The sequence below is a fragment of the Homarus americanus genome, unplaced genomic scaffold (genome assembly GCF_018991925.1).
Source record: "Homarus americanus isolate GMGI-L3 unplaced genomic scaffold, GMGI_Hamer_2.0 scaffold46197, whole genome shotgun sequence".
Taxonomy (NCBI): domain Eukaryota; kingdom Metazoa; phylum Arthropoda; class Malacostraca; order Decapoda; family Nephropidae; genus Homarus; species Homarus americanus.
In genome coordinates this window covers 4,227,466-4,254,023 of record NW_024723050.1, presented here as the reverse complement: position 1 = coordinate 4,254,023, position 26,558 = coordinate 4,227,466, and the positions used below count along the sequence as shown (strand labels likewise).

At 38.9% G+C, this 26,558-nt stretch overlaps 1 protein-coding gene across 3 annotated transcripts in view; it reads left to right on the top strand.

Moving 5' to 3' along the window:
- Window positions 1–25,790, top strand: part of LOC121863291 (G-protein coupled receptor moody-like) — a 66,999-nt gene extending 41,209 nt beyond the window's left edge. Inside the window, exons 3-9 of one of the 3 annotated variants that reach the window (XM_042361877.1) lie at window positions 839–1,094; window positions 2,219–2,339; window positions 4,608–4,754; window positions 9,716–9,787; window positions 15,701–15,879; window positions 22,931–22,963; window positions 23,241–25,790. In XM_042361877.1, coding sequence (XP_042217811.1) covers window positions 839–1,094; window positions 2,219–2,339; window positions 4,608–4,754; window positions 9,716–9,787; window positions 15,701–15,879; window positions 22,931–22,963; window positions 23,241–23,931 — 1,499 coding nt within the window. In that variant the 3' untranslated portion in view covers window positions 23,932–25,790. The remainder of the gene's footprint in view (window positions 1–838; window positions 1,095–2,218; window positions 2,340–4,607; window positions 4,755–9,715; window positions 9,788–15,700; window positions 15,880–22,930; window positions 22,964–23,240) is intronic. The other 2 variants (XM_042361880.1, XM_042361878.1) reach the window with 2 other exon arrangements.
- Window positions 25,791–26,558: the final 768 nt, after the last annotated feature.

Below are 26,558 nucleotides of genomic sequence, written 5' to 3'. Positions count from 1 at the left end.
TGAAAGCGAGAGGGAGCAAGCAGTGCTTGCACCTTAACTCTAACATAATGCTGCCACAATAGAGGCATTTCACCACCCGCTGTGCGAACACAGATATATAGAGCACTTCACAGCCGACACACTATTTGTTATGATGTTTATAATGTTACCATATTTTCATCAGGGATTTCTGATATAAGATTTTTTAGAAATTTGCTTCGTTTAGTAGATACTGTAATTAGACGACTGGGCACACTACTTTGTTTTTCTCGGCATGTTGCGGTGGTACACTGCCAATCTTCTCCGATTGGTGCTAGTTGCCAGTGTATGTTTATGAGCCATAGGAATCAAGCGGCTGCTCTCATATCCACAAAAATGTAAAATTGCACCATATAAGAGTAATTTCTTTCTGTTTAATATGCCTGAGGGTCCGGAGGGTTCAGCCTCACGCCTAGGAAGTTAGGTAGTTATCCTTGGTTTATGTTGGAGAGGTCTTCTAACAATGCTTCTGCCACTTGTTTTTATTACCAACTAAGGTTCGGTTTGGTTTGGTTTGGTTTGGTTTGGTTTGGTTTAGTTTAGTTTAGTTTAGTTTAGTTTAGTTTAGTTTAGTTTAATTTAATTTAATTTAATTTAGAAATAACCACTTTTAACACATTTTCCATAACTACAACAGTGTCTACCATAAAATACAGTGAAATTGCGACTTTTTTAATTTGTTTTCTTTGAAAAATCACCGGCTGAAGTCATAAATAGTTACCCATTCAGTTTCTTGTAGGTGGAGGTGGTACAGTACTGCAGTCACTCTCCCTCAGTTATTTCAACCAGACCTTTCATGCAGTCTCCCTCTCCTCTGCAGGTAATTTGCTCACCATCATCGCCCTGCCCATGTGCAAAAAACTGAGGACAACAGCCACAGCCTTCATAGTGAACCTGGCTGTGGTGGAGTTGCTCTTCTGTTTGTTGATCTTGCCTATGGCAGGTGCTCAGTACCTGTACCTGCAGCAGTATGACGATGCCCTCCTCACTGACCGAGACTGCGCATTCTTCACCCCCGTCAAGTACGCCCTCACTCAGGTGGAGCTCCAGACCATCTTGGCCATTGCACTTACCAGGCAAGTTGGAGGAGAGGAGAGGGCATTGAGCATGTGTCATTATGTGTTTATGTATTCATGTTTGTGAGTGAACATTTGTGTTTGTAAGCATAATTCAGTGTGAACTCTGTACATATTTTTATTACATAGAAATGTTTAAATACAATTGTGGGAGAACTTAGCTCATTTACAGCTTCAACCACCCATAATCAATGAAGGTTATGTGTGATCACTCAGCTTCTATTATAACAGGAGTTTCAAGGATGGATTGGAGCCTTTTTGCCCATCATTGTAAACATGGAAGTTGTTAGCCAACCTTATACAGTACTGTAGTTCTCTTAACATAAATATAAATTGGTTTACTCTCCTCTAAAACTCAAAGGTAGTATTAAACCTCATATTCAGCTCCAAATATTCTCCTCTGTATCTACAAAACTATCCAACCCTAAAAATTCCATGATGTGGAGAATGTGTATAACTATTGCTGGACTCAGACTATTAGAGAGAGAGAGAGAGAGAGAGAGATGTATGATGTAGCACTTTAGCACACACAGTACAGATACGGTCACAAAATAAATGACGTTTGTGGACACAGGCTTGACACCTTCCACCATATATACAGTACAGTATATCTTAAGGCTATTTTACATTTCGGTAAATATCTTAAACATATACTGTTGTGTATATATTAAATGTAAGCATGAATACTATGGTATCTGTAATGTAACTTTATTGTTTTAGTTTTTTCAGTTTTCTCCTCTTCGCCACTAATCGGCTCGCTAGCCGCCCGGGCGATCGGTCACGTCTCTGTCACGCACTGTACTGTACAGTACAGTACAATACCATAATGCATGTGTAACTCTTGTGTAATGTCACTATTCTCACATCATTTGTAAACATCTCTCTGTGGGGTCAGATTTGTACCACATATTTGGGGATAAAAGCATACATGAAATTTTCATTCTTTGTAGCATCAAGTATAAACTGGAAGCCCAAAATAATTAACATTACCTATACAGGTGCTGTAACGCAAACTGTTTTCGAGGAATTGCTCTTGCAAATTTTAATGTACATATAGTATTGAATATTCTGGTGACATAAGTTGCTGAGTGTTGTCAACAATAACAAGTGTGTCCCTTGTACAGAGCCTTGGCGGTGAGTGTCCCCAGACTGTACACTTCCATCAACCGGCCTATCGTGATGGGCTGCTACATTGCAGGCATCTGGATCTACTCCTTCGCTCTCAAGATACCAGCTATTGCCGGGGTAAGTCTCCTCTTAGTACTTGACTGCCTTAAGGGATGTTACTGTTTCAAGGTCTTTGTATTTTATGGGATTTTGAAGTGTTTGTTTCTCTCTGTTGTAGGGGAGGTAAGTGTCACAGGAGCATCATCATCATCCCTATTTGTACATACAAAAATAATGAGTTTATCACTAATGGTTTCAGCAGTGTTCACCTTTGAAAAGTTTTTGGTAATTAGTTTTTGTTTGTTCTTCTTGGACCAAACGGTAGAAGAGAACTCAACTAGATGATCGTCTTGATCTTCACAGAACAGGTCTCAGTGTTTCAATTATTTTACAGAAGAATGTATCTCAGGACAGCTCACATCTGTTTGGCTGTGAACCTAAAATAGACAAATTCATAATATTTACTGTAAATGCAATAGAATAAAAAAAAATTCAACCTAGTGGTTCCACAGTAAAAAAAATCTTAGAATTAGACAGCACAGAACCATAAACCCACACCTGATGTCATCTGTCGTATCCCAGCATTACTTTTCTTTACCCTCTTTGCCACTGATTGGCCTGTTAGCCACTTGGATGGTTGGTCATGTCTCTGTTATGCACTGTTGGCAAATACTGCCCATGTAGTACTGGCTCCAAAATGTATCTGTGCCAGTGTTGGTCAACTCTGGTCTTGAATGAGCTCACACTCCATACCATCACAATATTCTCTGGCAGAGTGTTTAAAGACTTAAAATCTCACTCCAAAAGGTTTTGCCCTGAAAAATTTCTGAATTTGTGACATCTTCAACTTAAAAACTGTTACCTCTAGTGGGGCAGGCATCTGCTAGTTCCAGGTATGAAGACTCGACTAAGTAATGTCCTAGGAGGTGTTTATAGACTTCTGTGAAGTTATCCCAAGCCCATTTATAGTATAAGCTAGGCAATTGCAGACATTCTAATTTCTTTGGGTACCTGGAGTACCATAGTGCAGGCACCTATCTGGTGGCCCTCCTTAAGACATTTTCAATCAACTGGCAGTCTCCAGCATACAGTATCTCGGGGACCAGATGGGATAACAGTACGGGGGGGGAGTCCTTGTCTGGGATCTGTTTTTAAAAGTCCTTACGTGTAACGATTATACCAATAATTAAGCATTTTTCCCATAAAAATGTACATAAATGGGGGGGGGAGATTCGGCTCCTAGCCGGTCAAGTTAGGTTGCATTTGTGGCAAAAGTATCGTGATGCATGTATTGTACAGTCCCCTTCACTTGTGCATTTACAGGAGCTCATCAGGTTTTGTACAGTGTGGCAGCCCTGTGTTTGTGTACATTCGACAGAAGAAAACTCGCAATACTAAACATAATGTGGAATCAAAGTAAAACAATATGAAAACAAATATCTCAATGTAATGATTTGTGGAATGCTTATGGACAGTCCTGTAAATGCACTAGTGAAGGGGACTGTACATATACAGTAATTGTAAATAAGTTGTATATAACTTATGCACATACGCTACTGTAATCCTAGTTATTCGGACGAGCTAACCAAGTACAGTACAGTGTTTAAATATGCTGCAAAATGACTAGGATAATTAGAAAACTTATCTGGCGGGAAGTGGCATTTTATTAGGTGTGATGGAGTAGGGTCAGGTATTTTTCTTTTACGTATTACTATGAGATCTGCAATCCTACCTTCAATGTATATACGTAGATCATTATTCTAATATTTCCAATAACATTTATTGGTTAATCTAAAATAGAAAGTAGAGAAATATGTACTAATATAAATACTGTACAGCAATCTGTGCTGCAAGACACATTCTCCCCTTCTTCTAATATAACCTTTACATCCCTAACAAACTTTCTATCTGGTTTCCTAATGAGGAAGCAGTCAATCTAGATAGCAATGCCCCCTGACTCAAATATAATGAACTAACTCGCCAATCGTGTTCATTGCATCCCCAAACACGGGTATTTTTCTCCTTTTGCCTTACCATAGCCTTGCTTACCATGTGCACCTTCATATTACTCTGTGTACAGCAACACCATCATTTGGGTCACTAGCCAAAATAGGTACTGCACTAAAAAAAATTTCAACCATCTCTGACATCACATGTATCAACTCATCCCCAAACTTATCTTTCACTTCTTCATTTAGCTCAGTTTCTGGGGACATATGCAGAGTATTACAGTCATCAGAGCCGTGCCAACTGGTGAACACAGTTACTAATGCAGCAATAATTTTTTCTCCTGTTCAACTTGTTTATCCATCCTCATATAGGACTGAATGTTCTTTATGTCAACAGATCCTGGGAAAGTATATCTTCAACACATACACAATGGAGTGTGATATGACAAGTGATAACGCCATGGCCAGGCTTATCTACATATTAGTTGAAGCCGTTATTCCTGTCCTGTTAATCTTCTTAATGTACGTCTTCGTCTTTGTCATGGTAAGTGACAGGATCTGAGTGGTGAAGTAAGTGTTGTAGTGGAAGATGCAGGAGTGCAGCTGAAACAGTTTGAGAGAAAATGTAATTTTGAGATAGGAGTGCGTGGGTGTGTCCAGGAGTGCGTGGGTGTGTCCAGGAGTGCGTGGGTGTGTCTAATTTGTTTCAACTTTGAAGGATTTCACAGCTGTCAAGAATAAGAGAGTTATTGGCTGGTCAATCAATGGTTTTTACTCTGCATTTATAATTTTCAGGTATTTGTACTTTTATACTAATAACCATTTTGTCACTTTGTAAGATTGAAAAACTTACTTTCAAAGATGAGTGGCCAGCTGAGAGAGTGGTGCTTCTACATGACATAAAACTCCATTCAGTTGAAGTCTGTAACTAGAAAGACATGCTTCAGATGTGTCCCACCTTACAGGAAACAACGCAGGCCTTGTGGTTGTATTAAGGTTATATATATTGTTCTGTGGGTCTATGTCATTGATGTTGTAATAGAGAATAATAGTTTGTTGTAGTCGTGGTGGTGGTGTTATTAGAGATGGTTGTGATGGTCAAAGGGATTTTAGCTTGTAATAGTGGTGATGGTAGTGGTTGTGATAGTGGTGATGGTAGTGGCTGTGACGATGGTGATGGTAGTGGTTATGACGATGGTGATGGTAGTGGTTGTAGTGATCTGAAGGATTGTGGCGGATGTTAGTTTGTAGGAAATATAAGTACAGATATTTAGTGACTGCTGTTGGTTGTGGTCTTAGGGATTGTAATGTTGATTGTTTATAGAAGTTAAAATGATGCTTTGATAGTGGTTGTAGTAGTCATTATGGGTGTGGTGGTGGTGGTAGTTAGGGTGAAGAGAATAATACAGTATCACTAGGAGCTACTGGTAGATTGGTTGTAATTATGAGAAGATATGTCACAGCATTGTTTTATTTTTCATGTTCTCCGTGCAGGCTGTTTAGGTGTTGCTGAATGCACTGTATTATTGATTATTAATTTTATTTGATTTTTTGTTTTCCTGGAGTGATTGAATTGTAATCAGGTGAAGTCGACAATTTTGGTAAGTTTGCGTTATAAGAATTTAGAAGATATTTTATAGCCAAATACATTACAGGGATGCGTCGTTTAGCGATAGGGATGCATTCCTGAAAAACGGATCGCAAAGTGGTTTGATCGCCGAGTGAACAGAAACGAGAAATAATATCTTAAACAAGGGATAACTAGGAATAATATCTGTGGAGATGGCACGTAGTTGTGTAGCGGAGTCGCCTGGCCAACTCGCCACCGAGTAGCACTCAGAGTGGGGGAGGGTGAGCAGTGAGATTTGTTACTCTTCAACTTGTAATTTTGGGTAGATATACATAATTGTCTTAATCTTCTTGTACTCTGTTACATGCACACACATTCGTTCATGCAGAATGTGCAAAAAAAAAAATATAAGGTCGAAATAAAAAACATGGGGGAATACATAAACAGTTCTTACTTGGTCTGCTGTTAGCCAACAAGAATGTAGAGGAAGGGAAGAGTAATCACTTAAGTACAGTACACAATATCACATTAGTACAGGGTAAGGAGCAGTCCATACAGTACTCGATAACATAACAAAATCACAACAATAACAGCGATGCACAGCAATAGGAACGATGCACAGTGATCGATAAGATACAGAGCAATACAGTATAGTAAAGCACAGATCACAATGTTCAAAGGCAGAGTAAACACTAAAGCGCATTTTTTCCCAGCTGAGAAAAGATGCTCCGCCCCTCCTCAAAATTTACAGCTGATTGGCTGTTGCAAACCTGTCCGATTTTGTCCTGAAGTAATGATGTATTTCTAAATGAGTTTATTCATAATCGTTGGGATGACCGTTTCTGACGAGAAACATATTTAGCTAAATTATATACAGATAACTGTACATGCATTCATTATTTCAAACATAAGCACGTAGGAAGTTTATCAGAAGTATTATACCATGAATTAACTGTTAAACTCTGGTAGCAAATTCACGCTTTAGGAGGATGCATTTAATATATACAGTTGTACCCCACTTAACGCGGTCAATAGAACCCAGAGGGTCCCGTGTTAAGTGAAATCCGCGTTAAGTGAACAACAGAACATATGGGATTAATTCCAATAGAAACCAGCCCGACCCCCAAACTCCACTTTTTGAAGACACATAACTATGTTGTAGTAAAAATAACATCTTAATTTTATGATGGTACATGCACACAATTAATACTTAAGAGAAATAGAGAAATACAGTCGCCAAGTTAATGTCCATTCAAATAATGGACTCAACTCCCTCCCCCTCTTCTCACACTACACTGCTGGCTCTTCCCTCTCTGAGAAATTTTTTGGGGAAAACCACTAAATTTTAATAAATAATACCTCAAACTAAAGTTAGGATAATACAATTGACATTGCTGGATTCCTTGTAAGACCAGGAATATTTTGAATATAAATGTCATATATTTTGCACAAAAGATAACATAGTTACTCAGAAAATTTTTTTATCTAAAATTTGTATGTCTAATGCAAAATATATGATGTTTATATTCAAAATGATCACCAAATTATAAGAATTCCAGCAATGTAAATTATATTCTGGCCGGGTAATTTGTATGAATTTTATGAGCTAAAACAAATATCTTCAGTTAATAAAAAAAAAATATTCAGGACACTATCTGTCAATCAAAGTACCCCACCTTGCCTCCCCCCCCTCTTCCAACCGCCCGGTCAGTCCCAACCCTCCCCCCCACCCCCCACCAATCATCCCTTCAAGAGAAGTGGGTGAAAAATTTAGATTTTAACATTTTGTATTAAATAATACCTCAGATTAAAGTTAGGATAATATAATTGACATTGCTGGATTCCTTGTAAGACCAGGAATATTTTGAATATAAACGTCATATATTTTGCACAAAAGATAACATAGTTACTCAGAAAATTTTTTTATCTACAATTTGTATGTTTAATGCAAAATATATGATGTTTATATTCAAAATGATCATCAAATTATAAGAATTCCAGCAATGTAAATTATATTCTGACCGGGTAATTTGTATGAATTTTATGAGCTAAAACAAATATCTTCAGTTAATAAAAAAAAAAAAATATTCTTCACGGGTAACAGATGGTCGGTCGGTCGGTCCCTCCCTCCCCCCCACCCCCCACCAACCGTCCCAAGGAGATGTGTGGGAAAACCAGAATACTTAACTTTTTTGTAATAAATAATACCTCAAACTAAAGTTAGGATAATATAATTGACATTGCTGGATTCCTTGTAAGACCAGGAATATTTTGAATATAAATGTCATATATTTTGCACAAAAGATAACATAGTTACCCAGAGAAAAAATGTTATCTAAAATTTGTATGTCTAATGCAAAATATATGATGTTTATATTCAAAATGATCACCAAATTATAAGAATTCCAGCAATGTAAATTATATTCTGGCCGGGTAATTTGTATGAATTTTATGAGCTAAAACAGGCAGTCAGGCAGGGTGGCACGTGGGGCAAATCTAAAAATAGCGTCTCGAGCCGGACATTCACCGCGTATATGTGGAAAAAATCCGTGTTAAGTGAAAGTTCAGCTCTGGCGAGGCACCGCGTATATGATAAAACGCTTATGAAACCGCCGTAATGGGTAATACTAGAGGCGGAGAAAATATGAAGCAGTTCGCAGTCATATTTTTTCCGCCTTTGCTGATGGTCGTGTAATATTTCAATGTGATTCTGATCTTTTAAAATGTTGTTTGTGCATAATGTAGTATTACTGATACGTAATTAGTCTTAGTATGTCTTATTGTGGGTAAAATTATGTATTGTATATATTAAATGCATCCTCCTAAAGCGTGAATTTGCTACCAGAGTTTAACAGTTAATTCATGGTATAATACTTCTGATAAACTTCCTACGTGGTTATGTTTGAAATAATGAATGCATGTACAGTTATCTGTATATAATTTAGCTAAATATCTTTCTCGTCAGAAACGGTCATCCCAACGATTATGAATAAACTCAATTAGAAATACATCATTACTTCAGGACAAAATCAGACAGGTTTGCAACAGCCAATCAGCTGTAACTCGTGGGGAGGGGGCGGGGCATCTTTTCTCAGCTGAATAAAAATGCGCTTTAGTGTAATAATGGCCTGGATTCATAGGTGGTGCACCGGTAACATACCCCTACAATATGTGGTTTCTATATAATAAACCTAGATTATGTACCCCTCTGGTTACCATAAAAGTTTATTATGTTTTTGCTGGAAAAGCTAGATGAGGATTTCTGAAATAGTTAATAAAATTCAGGTTGGCTGATTCATAGGTAGTATCTTATATAGCGGCTTCCTTTCCAAGTGGTTTAGTGTCGTCCTTGAAAATACATCTCTGAGTGGGCCGGGAGACATACTGTGCAGAATCACTCTCGGCATTTATTTTACACCACTTTATTTTGTTATTTCCACCTTTTTTTATATTAGATTTGTGATTATATAATATTGGATAGGTAGGTGAATAGAAAAATGGAATTCAAGCATAATTTTACCTCCTGAATCTTTTCCAGTGAGTTGAAGTTGAAGATCACTAAACTGAACTATTACAGTGTCAAATAACCAAGGGTGTTAGAAATTTTAAATCACTGCACTGAATTATGACTGGTGAACGATCGCTAGAGGGTGGATATCTGTATGAAGAAGTTGTTGAAATAAAAAAATAATAATAATTTTGCTTTGTTTTGACCAAAGGAGTTTATCTAAATGATGAGTTGCAGTTGTTGTGTTGCAGCTGGTTTTAGGTTTAGGATCTGATGGATTCGGACATACCGGCACTTTCTTTAAGTATTCCTGGACACCAGATGAAAATTACATGTTGTAATACATTCTTAGTACTGTAGAAAGTTAATAGTTACAGAAACCATGTGAGTTAACTGTAAGTTTTGACAAAAATTTCTTCCTGTTCAGGTGGTCAGAAGAGCATTTATAAGACAACGAAAGTTCAGCAAAAATTTTCCACCCCCTCCACAACTTGCACAGGTTATATTCCAGATCATATTAAACGTGTCTCGTCAAGTCTTATTCTGAAATGTTTCAAAGCTAATCCACACTTTGTAAACACATGTTTTTTTTTTTAAGTTTCAGTATATTTTGAGTAACTTGGAAGTTTTGTCCAAATCATAATGTGAAGCATTAAAAACATGCCTTGGTGGAACATTTCAGTATGAATGACTGTTGCATCCCTGTGTAAGTCAATAGCATGTGGTTGTTTACGTCTGCTGTGTTGGAGCACGTCCCGAGTTTCTTAGTCACAGTTGTTCCTTGTTTTAACATAATTGCTATGACTTGTGGTTATGATACACTAGATATGCCTAAGGTAATGTTTCTTGTCAGCTAATCAAACTTGCTTGCTATGGTAATATTTATTGCAACAATGTTAAAAAATGCATTTACATTATTCTTAAAATGTGCTACTAATTAGTGCATCACAAAGCACTTTCTATTTTTATTGCATTGTGGACACATTTGTGCATGCTGTAGACCTTGTGCACCTTGGGCACAGTGAATCATTAAGGGAACATTTTCACTTATGTTATATGGCTGCTTGTTAACAAGATCCTTACAGGTGTTTGATGCCTTGTTATAGCCAGTACTCAAGGTGTCATCACATACAGAATTGTTCCCACATATTTCAGTTACTGACATGTTTACTAACTCTTTCATAACTTAGAATTATTTGGATGGGTACAAGTATTATAACAAACCATGAGATAAGAATTACTACCTGGTAACCTTCCATTATGATGCCAACTCCCTGAACCAGTCTATACTGTACACCTTGATGACATAACCCCTTAAATACAGTTACCTAAAACCTTTACTACAATACTTTGACCCTTTGAATACAATGACCTGCAAGTATGATAGTATTGCACAGTACTTGGGGTAAATCATTGTACTCAGAGGGTTAATGTTGTAATGCCTGTACCTCATATTTTTTCAGGAAACCTAACACAGCAAACCTTTACTGTCTGATCTTTAGTGCATATACATAAGATAACACAGTAGTGGTGTACATTATATATTAACCATACTTCTACTGAAAAGAGGTAGAACACAAGCTGGTATTCATCCTGGTCTGCTCACTACTTTAAAAGAAGAAAAATTCAGTCATTTATGTATTATATAAAAGAAAAGAGAGAGAGGGGTGGTAGAAAATGTTATAGAGCGAGAGTTTCTTTCTTTCCCTGTTTGAGTTGTAACCTCTTTTCTGAGGCTGTGGTTCCAGGGGATACAACCAGACTTTTTATCCCTTTTTTACTGAACAAACATAGAGCTGCAGTAATGCATTTCCTTGCAGCTGAAGTGAGGCAGATTCTTGACTTGAAACCCCAGAGATCATAAGTAGTACAGTGATATGATCTTCAGTAATACAGTACAGTAGTGATTTCTCCTGGTGTTGCATCATTAATGGTTATTTACCAGGAGCATCTTCATTACAAATGTCCTCCAAAGCTTTAGTGTAGAATGTGAATAAAGTATCATTCTATTTACTATTTGTAGTGTCTTTGGTCAAAATTTTTTATCCATGACTTGAGTACAGTAATACCCCATTTAGTGCTCAGGACATGTTCCTGGATAATAGAGCACTATCCAAAACAGCATTCTAAGGGGTCATTATACCATTACATATTTAGAGAGGCATTCCTGATGATGTTATTTTTTACCTATAAGATATACAGTACTGTATACAGTATTATTATGAAGGGTACAGATATTAATAAACAAAGATTATTATAGTAACATATTCTAATTAATTAATGAATAACTTAAACAATTTTGTATTATGAATAACCGTTGTTTGATGAGCGAGTGTGTGGCACAATGTGTGGGAGCGAGAGAGGCAGTGGGTATCGTACAGCTCGCTCTCATTGACACCAATCTTTCTCTGCATTACTGAAATTATGATTTAAGTGATGATAATAGAGGTAGTGGTGATGGTGTGGGTGATGGAGGTGGGGTGGTGGTGATGCATCTAAAGGTTTCTTTGTGAACACTGTGCCTGCAGCACTGCCAGATGCTATTGAACAACTGATATCTACCCACAAAATTGAGTGCAAGTGTAAATGATCAAAGGTTGTATCCATTCAACATAACATTACATAGCATTTTAAAATATGGAATGAGAAAGCAGAAATGTGGGGGTGATTACAGAGGTGGAGTGGAAGTGAGTGGTAACACGTACTGGGTGTTACCAAGCTCTCCTCAGCAACTGATATCCAACCCACCACCACACATTATGCTTCAGTTAGTCACACACAATTTTATATCATGCAATAAGACCTACACTTAATATAACAACTTCGTGGTTGTCATGGCTTAAGCTTTTATCTTGTTTGTATACTTAATAATGGTTCTAACAGTTGATGTAGCTAGCTTTCGACAGTGTACCCCCCATGAAAAAGGGTCCTTGTGTCATGACCGCAAGCATTGTGTGGTGATTAATGGCATGAACTCGTCTTGTGTACTGGTGACAAACTGGGTAGCACAGGGCAGTGTACTGGCCCCGTTGCTGTTCGTTTCATAAATGGCATCCCAGAAGCTATACACTCGTTCATACAAATGTTTGTGGACGATGCCAAGTTATTTAGGAAAACTGAGAGCCAAACAGACTGTGAAGAACTGCAGAAGAACTCGATTAGCTTCAAGAATGGTCGTGGAAATGGCTGCTAAGTTTCAGTGTCTCAAAGTGCAAAGGGATGCACCTGGGTTGCACCAATAGTAAGGAGGCGTATCACATGTCCCAACAGGACGAAGAGACTGTATTAACCGAATGTGAAAAGGACCTTGGTGTGTATGTCGACAATGAACTCAAGTTCTCGGGCCATTGTGAGAAGGTGAATAAAACAACTAAACTCGTAGGTCTTATAAGAAGGTTGTTAGAAGGTCCATCCCTCATGATGATCTTCTAGAGGGAGGTATTTCCCTGTCTGGAGTACTTTACCTTTTACTTTTACTTTTATCCTCTTCAACACTGATCGGTTCGTTAGCCGCTTGGACGATCGGTCACGTCTCTGTTACTTTTCTTTTTCTTTTATCCTCTTCACCAATTAATCGGCTCGTTAGCCGCTTGGGTGATTGGTCACATCACTGTTGGCAAGTACTGGGCATGCACCGGCTCCTGAATGTATCTGAACCTGCTCCAGTATTGGTCAAGTCTGGTCTTGAAAGAGCTCTGGCACCCCTTCTGGTCCCGAGATATGCTCGATACTATCAGTTGATTGAAAATGTCTCGAGGAGGTCCACCAGACTGGTGCCTGCACTACAGCACCTCAGATATCCAGAGAGATAAGAGCACCTGCAACTGACTAGCTTGTACTATAAACGGGCAAGGGGTGATCTAATTTAAGTTTCTAAACATCTCGGAGGGCACTAATCAGTCAAGTGTCCATACTTGGAGTTGGTGGATGCCCACCCCACAAGGGGTCACAGCTCATGGTTGAAGAAGCCACAAATCCAGAAACTGTGAGGGCAAACTTCTTTGGAGTGAGAATTGTGAACTATTGGAACAATCTGCCGGAGAGTGTTGTGATGGCACTAAGTGTGAGCTCTTTCAAGATCAGACTTGACCAACACTGGAGTAGGCTCAGATAAATTCAGGGGCCAGTGCATGCCCAGTACTTGCCAACAGTGATGTGACCGATCACCCAAGTGGCTAACGAGCCGATCAATTGGTGAAGAGGATAAAAGCAAAGGGTAAAAGAAAGTTGAAAGCAACACTGACATTCACCTGATGCTCACCAGCTTCTAACTGCCCCAACACTTGTAATTTTACATCCAAGGAGATATTTTTCCATGGCACTTTAGACACACTAGCAGCATTAAAACTTGCACACCATTTTCCAGACATGGTGATTAAAAAATAGTCACTAATATAAAAAAATCAGCGATATCAACAAGAATGTGTCCACAGTGTAAGCACAGCTAATTTGTACAGTACTGTAATGTAAACAGAGCGGTTTTTGCTGATTGGCCCATTGCGTAAAAGCAAAGAGGGCTGCTCTGTGCCTGTTGTGAGTATTCGGACTCGTGACATTTGACTGCATATTTTTATTTGTTATTATTTATATTTTTCTAGAGCTCCAAGATGTAAGCAAGTGCGCTACAAAACAGTCCTCAAGGGGTTAATGCTAACTGGGGTATTACTGTAAATATGCATAGGATTTTATTATCCAAGTATTTCGGCATAATAATTTGCATGTTAATGGTGTCTTGTCCTTGATCTTGTGTTGTAGTTCAGCCACATTGTGTGCTTGGTATTAAAAACATTGCTTTGGCTGTGTTATGAAGTTTTGTGGGTTATGTATTTATATAGATTTTGGTTGCAATAATTATGAATGTGTAATATAATACACCTAGTATGAATGTGTAATATAATACACCTTGTATGAATGTGTAATATAATACACCTTGTATGAATGTGTAATATAATACACCTTGTATGAATGTGTAATATAATACACCTTGTATGAATGTGTAATATAATACACCTTGTATGAATGTGTAATATAATACACCTTTTATTGTATACATACTGATTTTACATGAACTAAGTTGTTCATATGTCCACTAAATACCCTCACTGGGACCCTACCTCCCAGTGAGTGCTCTCAGTAAAACTACCTATTCTACTAAACAGCTACACACAGTACTGTTTCACTATGAATGTTTTTCTCTACCTTCAGCACCTTAGATCCCATTTTAATCAATGATTGACTTGCATTGAGTTGGGGAAATGAGGACCTCAGAATCAGTAATATTGATTCACAATCATCCTTCATGAATTTCAAACTCCTCCTTGGTCACAAAGAGTTCCTTGTTCACTTGCTTAGTTACCTGCCAGTCAGTAAACTGTCAACATTCTCTGGCTCTTAGAAGTTTTAGAGGTCCATATGTAACCTGTTGATGTCACTGTCTTTTATTGGAGGACATACAGTCAAACCCCAACCAATGTGTCCACACCCAATGTAAAATCAACCATATGCCTCTGAAAACTGCAACAAATTTCCAACAATGCTTGGAGAGATTCACATATAAACATGAATGTGTTACAGTGTGATTCACACACTTCCACCCAGTTACAACATATTAGTGATAAGACAAGGGACACGTAAAAATGCTGTAGCTATATTTTGGGGAAATTTGGGGTTAAAAAAAAGGGGGGGGAGTAATCTTGGGAATATCTCAAATAACATTGCTAACTCACTAAAATTATCATAAGCTTCTCATCTGTAACTACTCTTCAAGTCCAGTAGTGTGCAACTGTTCATTCTCAGAGGTGGGAGAAATCGTCCAGTAGTGTGCAACTGTTCATTCTCAGAGGTGGGAGAAATCGTTCAAGAGGCAAAATTTAGCATGTGTCGATGGTGCCGTCCATGAGTTTCACGGTGTGGACTGCAAGTCAACTACAGGTTCAAATGGGATCCATAGACTGTTAGTAAATCTAGTTAGCTAAACCACCATTAAATTGCATGTCCTTTTTGTAATCTGATATGTTTTCACATTATTGTCTGCAATCAATCAAATTCGAATCCATGCATAACTTAGGGAACAATCAATTCTTGTTTACAATATCAATCCTTCACAGTGAAAAATTAATGCAAGCATTTGTTATGTAAATTAAATATTTGATACTGTAATTTTCTATATACCTTTTGCCAATAATGTGATGCTTTATTGAAGTAAACAATATATGTAAACTGCTCAAAAACCATTGGTGTATAGTACTGCAACTTGGATTCAAAATACCTGTACTGTAAACTTAATCACGAGAGATATTTTACTCTAACATAATTATTAGACAATAAATTTTTAGTGATGAGAGCACCTGGTAGTCAGTCTTTGTTTTTATTCTACATTTGTTTGGTATTTACAGTAGTGCTCGTCTTACAGGTTAAACTGAGCTCTGCACGTGTGGCTCGAGCTACCACTCGAGGAAAAAGTAAGGTTGCTCCCCCAACCACCTCCACTGGATCCACTTCCTCAACCTCTGCCAGCCAGAGGAAGGGCTCAAACTCTAGTTTTAAAAGTCTCAAGAAGATGGTATCTGATTCTAACCTGCGGTCCAGATTGTAAGTGTTTGAAGTAGAGTATAAAAGACTTTACCAATTACTTCATGTTTGTTTTGATTTGTACAGCAGTCTTTGATAAGCTACTTATAAAATTTTATGCTTTTTATGCCTGTCTTTGCATCTTGCTTTACTCTTTCACCTTTAAGGCTCAATCCTTGATTGGTTTTCTTTATCCAAATTATGTCTCATGAGCATCTCCCTGATCCTCCTCCTCACACTTACTTTATCTCTTATGTTGTAGTATTGTACTTAGTGATCTTCTGTATCACTTCATTATGCTCATTCTTCTCTCCACTTTCTCTTCATTAATGCTCTGCATTCATTTTAATCTTGTCAGCTTAACCCTTACGCCCCGGGCTAGGGTGTTGCCGGCCGTACCCCCCACGTGGGATAAAACGAGAAAAATCAACTTCAACAAAAAAATTTTTTTTTAACCTTTATTAAAGATAAAACGATCAAGAAGATGTAAGGAAAACTATATATTGTCCCTCTATAAACTTGTGTGACACCTCAGTGATGAGGGAAATAAGGGGAAAGGTTTTTTTTTTTTTGACGGCTGGTGCTCGCAGTCACTACGCACTTAGGGGTCATTTTTCCGCTTGCCTTTGTGTCCCAGATGGCCAATAATGCATATATTTACTGATTATAATACAGTCTGCCACCAGGCTGTCTTTGTGTTTGGGAGAGCACGGATGTCTTACAAATAATTATCGGAATAATAATTCGACAAATAAACGCATTTATAACATAATCATAGCATTATTATCTTGTAATACTACAGCACACTACAATACAACTACACTACTTTTAGTAATATTACTTTGATACAACATGATGCTGAGGTGGTGGTGGTGGTGATACCCTGACGCCTAGCTAGCTGTCTGCCAGCGCTCGTGGGTATTGACGAATGAATGCGGACAACTGTATACCTTTTACACAAATATGACACTTTGTGCCTTACATATACACTTTACTTCTATAATATTTACAAAAATGTGTCACATTATTTTTGAATGTTTTCTTAGAGTGGTATTCCATTAAGCAAGGTTTACAGAGACCAACGTCACGTCTGTATGCTTAGCTGGGCGCTCTGTGGTGTTCTTGCAGACGTAACACCACCTTTGCACCTTACGACCACTTTGAAGAGTTCGGGGGGTCGTCAAGGTAATGACGAACAACCAAGTCACGCGCAAGGAGTCTGTTAGGTAGGCCTGCTTGGCTGTGATGTCATGTTACAGTTGCCACAATGTTGCCGTACTTCTTTAGGAGTCATGTTATAACTTGTTTTGAAAACTCTGAGAGAGGGCTTTTTCCCGGTTTTTACGAGGTACAAGTTGTATGCATTCAGGGTAGTGATATCCAAGTGGTGTAGGAACATTTTCTTGTACCATTTGACACATTTCCATATACACTCAATTGCGCCAACCTGCATGCCGCTCTTTTCCACGAGCCACATGTTGACATTATAGTCCATGACAGCGTCAGGTTTTATCATGACCTCTCCTGTGGTCCAGACCCTTTTTCCACTGTCCGCCATTTCGCCCTTGTGCACGGTTGACAGCATCTGCACAGTACACTTATCATGCCAGGGTATGGCAAGCATCTTGTCTGCTTGCTTCAGCAGGATCTCTCTTCGTGCAGGTTTACCAGTAAACACGGGCCAGTGCTTCCTGTTCTTGCGTACTGTCCCACAAGAACCTGTGTCATGTTCAAGTAAGAACTTGGCCAGGGAACGAGAGGTCTAATAATTGTCCGTGTAGAGGACGTGATTCCCTCCAAAGTAGCGGTCCATGAGTTTCTTGACAACAGCCCAGAGAAACCATGTGGGTTGTTCTTGGGTATGTCTACGTCACTTGCTGTGTAATCTATGAGATCTAAGACATACCCAGTATTGCAGTCACACAGCACGAAGAACTTTATCCCAAAGCAATGTCATTTGGAGGGAATGTATTGTCTAAAATCAACATGTCCTCTGAAGAGCACCAGACTCCTTCACCACTACATACTGGGAGGGTCTGAAGAACTTCATAAAACGTTCCTTCAGCATTATAAAAACTTCTCTTATTTTCCATAGTCTGTCACCAGCCACAGGAATGTTGTCTACAAAGTGCAGATAACGTAGGATGGAGGCAAACCGGTCTCTGGACATGAATTTTGCAAACAATGGAGTTGCTGTGATGTCATCAGGAGATATCCAGTACTCCTGAAGTGCATGTTTTTTCACATGTGCCATCAGTACAAGTAATGCAAAAAAAACATACAGTTCGGAAACACCGACATCACTCCATCGATGCATGTGAGGCGAGGGGTCAGCGCCAGGGTCAGCATCACACGTGTACTGATAAAATTTATTTGTCTCGGTACACAGTAAGTCCATGATTGCACCATCAAAGAAAGCACAAAAGTAGTCCATCTCTCGTGATTCCTCTGTATGTACAAGGAAAATCGGGAGTACTGTAATTCCACCTGAGGATTGTCTGAAATCAGGGATGTCAGGCTGGAAATTACTGCCATCAGACCAAACAAAGGTATCCATTGTCCCTTGTCTGAGTCATGAGCATGCCGTCCTGGCTGGGCCTCGTTGCCAGCATCATGTTCATCCTCACTTGTCTCTAATACATCGTCAAAGTCGATGCTATCATCAGGATCACTAGGCATATAATAACTGCCTTCCTCACCAGATTCGACCACTACAGCACTGACAAAATAGTTCTTTCCTTATCTGGCTATCATCCAACCCACGGCGACGCTTGATTGGAGTGGAAGATGAGGGGCGACTCTCCATGACAAGGGAATGGTTACTGACTGCGTTGGACCTATCCACGCTCCTCTACGTGTGCCGGGACAGACAAATAGTCATGCTGGAACCTGTTAACCCGCGATGGGCATTCAAACAGAGGCGGGAAAAGGCGCGCGTTCTGGAATGTCACCCGGGGTCCGGCGTTCCGGAACATCAACCGAGGCGTAAGGGTTAAGAATTCCTCAATTTCCATTCTTCCCATCTCATCATATCAATAATTATTAAGAATATAGCACTGCACTTAGTCTTGTTTTTGTTGCCGTTGACTCTCACAGACACACTACCTTTAGCACTAGTAATAATTCTTGTCAAATATAATCTCTGCTCAAATGTTCTTACAAATGATAAACCTGTGAGATGCAAATATTACTTTTGATAATACATTCCTTTCTACACACACACACACACACACACACACACACACACACACACACACACACACATGGTAATCTCCTTGTTAGCCAGAATCCTCGGTCCCTGGAACTCTCAAATAACGAGCATGTAATGAGCACTTTTTGGAAAAATTCTGAGAAAATCTGTCCAAACTTCTCTGCTCCAGGCCTGGGGACAAAGGTTCTGGGAGTTACAGTAAAAGGCATCATGACTGCTACATCCTCACATTCTGGGTGTGTGGGTGGCAAGACTGCTTGGGTAACTTGTGCCTAGGCCTGCACACTGTGATTGGCTAATGCTGTCATGGGATGCCTGTGATAGGCTGATGTATCTCCCACCTTATCCCCTCTAAGCCTAGCATTATGACACACTAGTTCATAGTCCTCTGCTATTGTACAAGCCAAGAATACAGTACAGTGTTAAAGCAGTGTTAAGACGTAAAAAGTGATTACCGTCATGTATAATGTACAGTAAGATCTTGTATTTCGCGAGTAATATAGACTGGGAAAAATTGCGCCAAATTCAAATTCTCCAAATGCAAATACATAAACTAATGGGAAAAATAACAATATAGATTGACCACTCTACATCAACCTCTGATGTTTCCATTTATAACCTCCAAATGACACAAATTCTGCCTTTATTGACCTGATTGTGCTTTCCGGAAACTAGTTTTTTAGGTCTTCCTCAAGTAATTTAATCACACTCTGCTTATCCTGCGTCGAGTACTTGGCAAACTTAACTCCCTTATAATAGTCCCGCTTCTCGTTTTCCTTATTTGGCTGCTTAGGTTGGTCTGCCCCACCCCCACCAGCACCACCCAAAAAAGCACACAATAACAGCCCGGGCGGTCGCTAGGATGATGCGGGCTACAACGCGATAGTTGCTTTCTTGTAAACCTCTTTTACGTTCACTACCGGCAATTTGATCACCAGAACGCTTCTTGGAAACATTCTTCTCACCATGTCTTTCCGTATTCATCGCTAACACAACCAAATTGGAGAAAATAGCGAAAATCACGGAGTAATTGACAGAAACCAAGCGATTCAACTGATCATATGATGTAAACAGAGAGCGCTGGTGTAAACCGTTATTAATCCTCACTGCGAAACATTTTTTTTCTTATTCTTTTCATACAGTATTTATGGGTAACAGCTAAATTTGCAAAAAAAGAACAAATTTATAGAGTACCTCTCAAAAAACACTTCACAAACAAAAGACACGAATCAATTGAACATGTGATGTCGAACGTGAACTGTAAACATTGCATAACCCCGCGCCACGCTTAAAACGTTGAGAATGGAATTGCACTATAGCCAACATACGTATGCAAAAGTTGGCGTTTTACAAACAGCGTTCCCGTATTCATCAATCGCGTTGCAACCAATTCGCATTGACAAAACATAAGTTGTAGCAGAAATGACTAACTGGTATGAGGGCTGTAACATCATTCAAGATGGTGGCCAGCATTCAGCTTGCTGGATCTTGCGTTCAGCTGGCTGGATCTCGCGAAATTCACGATATTTTACGCCAAATATAAGACTTGGTTACATTAGGTAGTGCTCGCGAAATTAAAAAACGCGAAGTGAAATCACGCGAAATATGAGATCTTACTGTACTGTACTGTACATTCTGTAAGTGAAATTACCATATGTACAGGAAAAGGGAAACACTGGAGCATCTTAGCTTTCGTCTTTATTCAAGACCTGATTCTTCAGGGCATGACACCACTAATCCCCAACCCTGGCAATGGGTGACCTAACATTGCATCAGGTCAGGTCAGTAACATGAGGCCCACTGATCCCCTCCCTACCACACCTCCACTGCAAGTGTTAAGACGTACAAAGTGATTACAGTTGCGTATTACATATAGCAGAGTGTATGCCTACTGCAGGCTCATGACGGCAGCTTCTGCTGGTGAGTACAGTATAAACAGTACAGTAGTAGTATACATCATTTTGTTTATTTACAATATATCGTACGTGCACAGTGGTGTTGGCGTAAATAAATACAGTTCCGTGCAAGTTGTTCGTTTAGACGCGAGAAAATTTTCCCAAGCACCCAGAAACATTCTTGAGATGTGGGATAGTGTTTGTCCATGCGAGATGCATAGTTTAGACTCTAGGAATCTTTTTTCATTACCCAGAAAACTTTCGAGGGTATGGGATTTTTTCCGGGTTTGAGAGATTCGTATCATTAACCGGAAACGACTCAAACCCAGAAGACCTCCATACACCAAATATTCGGGCTAAAAGGGGTATCAGTGTACAATATACAGCTCCTCCCCGACTTACGACCGACTCGACTTTTGACTACCCGCAATTACGACCTGCCTCAGTCGTACCAAAATTGGGTCAAATTACATATTTCCGAGTCCCAAAGTCGGTACACAGACAAAATTTTTGTTTGTAATTCACTTTAAAATGGCTGGCAAGCTTAAAAGTGAGTGTTTTGTGGTGCTGAGAAGAAAAAGCGACACCCACTTTAGATTTTCTATGTATTATTTAAGCATTTCCGACTTACGACCTGGATGCCGGCCCCTAACCCTGTAGTATAACAGGAGTTATACATACAGTACTTTTAACATAAATAGTTTCTGGCAGTGGAACAGTTTTGAAGTACAGTAATGTACGTATACTGTGCAGAGTTATGAGTACAATACCTGTACTCTAATTTTATTGTAGTAACTGATAAATATTTGTAAAACCTGTACAGTGTATCCATATTCTCACTTGTCCCTCTCTTAAGTCATTTACAGTAGAACTTCATTATTTCGAACTAATGGGATGTTGACTTGCTTCCTTCTCAAGCCACGGTGCTTTACGCTGCTAACTCCCTGACCTCTTCACTCGCTCGGTATGTGGCTTCGTGGTGGAAACCCGTAGATACTTAAAATTTTATACCTCGTGATAAATTTTTTTCTTCTCACATTCTTTGTATAGGTTTGTGTGTGCATGTAACTTGGGTAAAAAAAAAAAAACAATAAATATCCCAAATTAATAGCTGATAAATGCAGTAACCATAACATAACTTGATCACAGGTGGGGAATGATTGGAAGTTACACCCCTCCTCAGCCAGGTAGTGAAATTTAGGGGTAGAAAAGCCCAGGATAAAGGAGCAGGGAACAAGTGTGGTGTTGAGTAGTAAAATGAGTAATGTGTGATAATGGTTGCTTCTTGCTTACATTTCTCAATGCCCCTGTAATTTTCAGCTTGTCTGTTATGCTGAGAGTGAATGATATTTTCCTGTGACTTTTCCTTTCCCTTTTTCCTGATTTGAACTCCTCATTAATCAGTGAAGATAATGGGACTATACTAAGAATGACCGACATCTGATAACTACGGCACCACGTTTATATGCCAATGACTTTCTGTGAGGGGCTGTGCAACATTTGGAAGTTGGGCATGAATTCGGTTATGATTGAATAAGATTGACATCATTCATACTCTTACTTAAACCTGGAAAAACATTTTCAAACTTGTAACTAGTTCAATTTCGTTGAAGTTTGTAATAGCAGAGTTTGAAATAATGAGGTTCTACTGTACATCTCTTGACGATTGCCAGCATCTGTATCTTGATGGTGTTACTGTGATGGCTCGTAACTTGTTTGTTTTTCTGATTAATATGTTTTCTAATTTTGAGTGAACAAATATTGTTGATACGATAATTTTGGGTGTGTACACTTCAGTTCATCTTTAGCATTTTACAAAATAAAAAAGATAGAGTAAAGTTCTCTGTAAGAATATTTTACATATTGTAATGCCCTCCAGCTCATGAGCAAGTGTGGGAGTAGCTAGATCGTTTTGGAAATGCTGCTTGACCTTTTTAGCATTTAACGATCGCTTTTGCCCCTGTAGCCTTCGTGCAGCGAGATTACTGAATGGAAAACGGTAAGTCTGTTAATCTGTGGTCTTTCTGTATTCACTGCTACTGGCACTTGTAGATACTGTGATAATGTATATGATCGCTGCTTGTTACACAAAATTAAGAAAAAATTGCTTTGAAATTTCTTTAAATTTGTAAATATTTTGTAAGTTCTGTATGGAATCTGTTGAAATCAGCATTATTATTTTCACAAAAGTTGTAAAATTCTGGCATAACTTTGAATTGCTGAAATATTCATATGTGATACTGTACATTTGTGCTTACTTGAAGTTTTTCCCTCAGCACTCACCAGTCATCAACTGTAAGCCAGCGACTCACCACCAACCGCAGGGATATGCGTGTTGCTCGTACCATCTTCATCATCTTCCTGCTTCTCCTTGTATGCAGTGTGCCAGTTATGACGATACATGCAGTAGACAGGAAAGCAGAAGACCCTGTTCGATTCTTGCTTTTGCACATACTATACTGGGTCCAGTATTGTGTTAACACAGCGGTATATGTGCTTATGAATCGCCAATACAGAGATGCATATGTTGATTGCCTTGCACGAGTCTTTCCAAATATGAAGGCACATCACGGTCGAAGGTTCTTCTGGGAAAAGGCAAGTATTTCATCGAAGCCACAACCAAATTACACCTCTACACGACCTGCAAACCCAGCCGACTCCTCTGCCTCAGAGACTGACCCTGATCCTGCTGGTCCCCAGGGTAATACCACACAGGCCCGCCTGACAGCAATACCTGAAGGACACAGCAGTTCAGCAGCAAATGACAGTGTATTTTCAGATATCCAGAAAAAAACACAGGATGATCCTCCTGAAGAACACAGGGATGCTGAAATCAGTGAAGGAGTTAGTGAAAGTGAAGGGAGTGACAGTGATGATGAGCAACAGGCACTGATGGATAAAGAGCACTGGGTGTCCAAGAATGGTTCAACAGGGGGAAATCTCCCTGATGATGAATCTAAGGTTTAAACTTTCCAGATGTGTTTCTGCTTTGCTCCCATTCATTATGGTATTGAAATATTTTGTTTATCCAAAGATTGTTCCTTGAAATCTAAAGACAACAAATGGAATACCTAAGAGTTTGATAGTCTATTGATATTATATTACATTTTATTGATACTATCTATATAAATTTACAGTTGGTTATGCGAGTCTGTTGCCTTGTTTGACATTGCACGGAGACTGATGTGACACTTGATCTTGGATTAAGTACAATGAACTCATACTCCTTGCTTGATGCTGTAACATTCTTGATACAGTATTTTATAATACTTTTATGCCAGAATTTGTTTTTATTTATTTATTTTTTACTATACCGGTGATAGGTTGAACTTAGTACAGTACAGTATTGTAATTGATGTTGTTGAGAATATATGTAGTATGATAAATGCTCTAGGCTATTCATTGGGAAGGTGGACACTTTTCCCAAAATATAGCAGACTTGTCTTTATGAAATGACTGTTGGCCAAGATGACTGATTCAGGTGTTGCAGTTGGTTCAGGAGTTGAGTCTGGCCTACCTCAGACATAGTACTGGTTCAGTAATAAGACTGGTTGAGCATTGGTACAGTGCTGGTTTAGCTTGTTCTTGAAACAAAATCATTATTTATCTGATGATAGAGAGGAATTATTAATCTGATTGTAGCTTCTCAAATCATACACTAATTGTTCTCATTTATTACTCCAAAGTTGTTCTGGTTTATTACAGGCCCCTTGTATTATTATTGATAAAATCTGTAAACCTTGGATCTCTTGATTCCCAGCATTCTTATGATGTTTCTTGCTTTCTACAGTGGAACTATTTGCTCCTTAGAATCTAATGAAAATTGGGTAGGTTATGTTACACAGGGTATAGCTAATCTTTTTTGTGTTGCATAAACCACCCTTTATGTTTTTAGTGCTTATATTTTTCTGGCAACACTTTTGAATGATAAAAAATATTAAGAATTATATCATTTGAGATATTTAAAGTTGGGATTATGTCGGGCCTGAAACAAACTCTGCTTGATGTATGACTGACAAATTCATCTTCTACGGTGCTGTTGATTTGTACTCTAAAACTTAAAATTAAAAATAATGATAATTTTGATTTGCTTCTTGCAAAACTGGGAACTGTTTGCAAAATACTGTCATTCTTATGTGAACATTTTTGGGGGAATATAAATGGTCGATATTTTAGAAAAATCTGCAAAATCCAATGGAAAGCTTTGAACTTTTATTGTGCAAAAATAAGTAACTTAATGGTATTTCTAATTACAGGGGGGCCCAAATTTGCGTGGGTTAGGTTCTCAAAATGGTCACGAATCACTAAATCTGAGAATAACATTTGGGGGAGGGGGGGGGGGGCGGTACATTTTTACTTGTTTACAAAGAAATGTGTATTCCCTTTGTGTTTACCCTTAGGACAATTATTTCTTTTACCTGTAGTATTGTATATGTGTGTGTGTGTAAACACACACACAGCGCTGACGCGGCCATGGCCTCTTGACCATGGAGATAGCTGCCAGCCTGGTTTGTCGGGCCTTCCCTTTCCCCATCTGGATTTATCAACATCCTCCCACCAACAGTACAGTGCAAAGATTGAAGATCAACCCACAACTGATATACAAAAGTGACAATTTCAACTCGAAAGCAAGAAACGACTGTTAGAGCGACAATCAGCACTTAGCGGCCAATGTTGACCTGACTCACCCAGCCCGCGGTACACTCACCACCCCCAACACTGGATGAGAAGCCAAGAAACACTCCACACTACACCAGGAGAGAAATGAGGACTCCCTACTCCACCCATGTGAGGAACTATGAATTCTTAACTACATCATATGAGGAACAAGAACCATCTCCAACACCCTGTGTGAGCTGGAGGACCTACCCGGACCATGTGGTGCATCTGCAGCTGTAGTGAGGTTGCGGCTTAGCAGTCAGGTACAACGGCCATCAAGACAGTGGGAAGGACTCTGTTGGCGCCTACATCAGGTCACAAGAATGTCTACAGACCAGCTCCCACAGTACCAGATCTAAAGTTAATCTATATGTTGACTATATGTTTCTTATGTTTTCGTATTGAAAGTTCTTGTCAATCAAGTGACCCACTCCCCGATTTCACCATATGTAAGTTATCATCTCTGTTCATTGTATATTTTCAGCCTTCAGGCTGCCATGTTATCTTAATAAACCGTTAATTATTATTATTATTATTTTAAAACGCATACAAATAAATAATATTGGGAAAGTACTCTCACAAATAATCAGAAACAAATTAAAAATGTGAGTCTATCCTCAAATCCATTCTCTATTACAGTACTTCATTAATAGAGCATAGACTTGAGGGTAGACTCACTTTACTTACTTTTATCCTCTTCACCACTGATCAGCTAGCTAGCTGCTTGGGCGATCGGTCACGTCTCTGTGGTGGACTCATATTTTTAATAAATTTGTTTCTGATTATTTGAGAAGATTTTCCTATTATTGTTTAATTGTATATATTGTGTGTGTGTACACACACACATATTTACAATACAGGTAAAGGAAATTATCGTCTCTAGAATGAATGGCTCCCTGTCCCAGCCGCGAAAATGTTGGCAACTCTAAAACTAC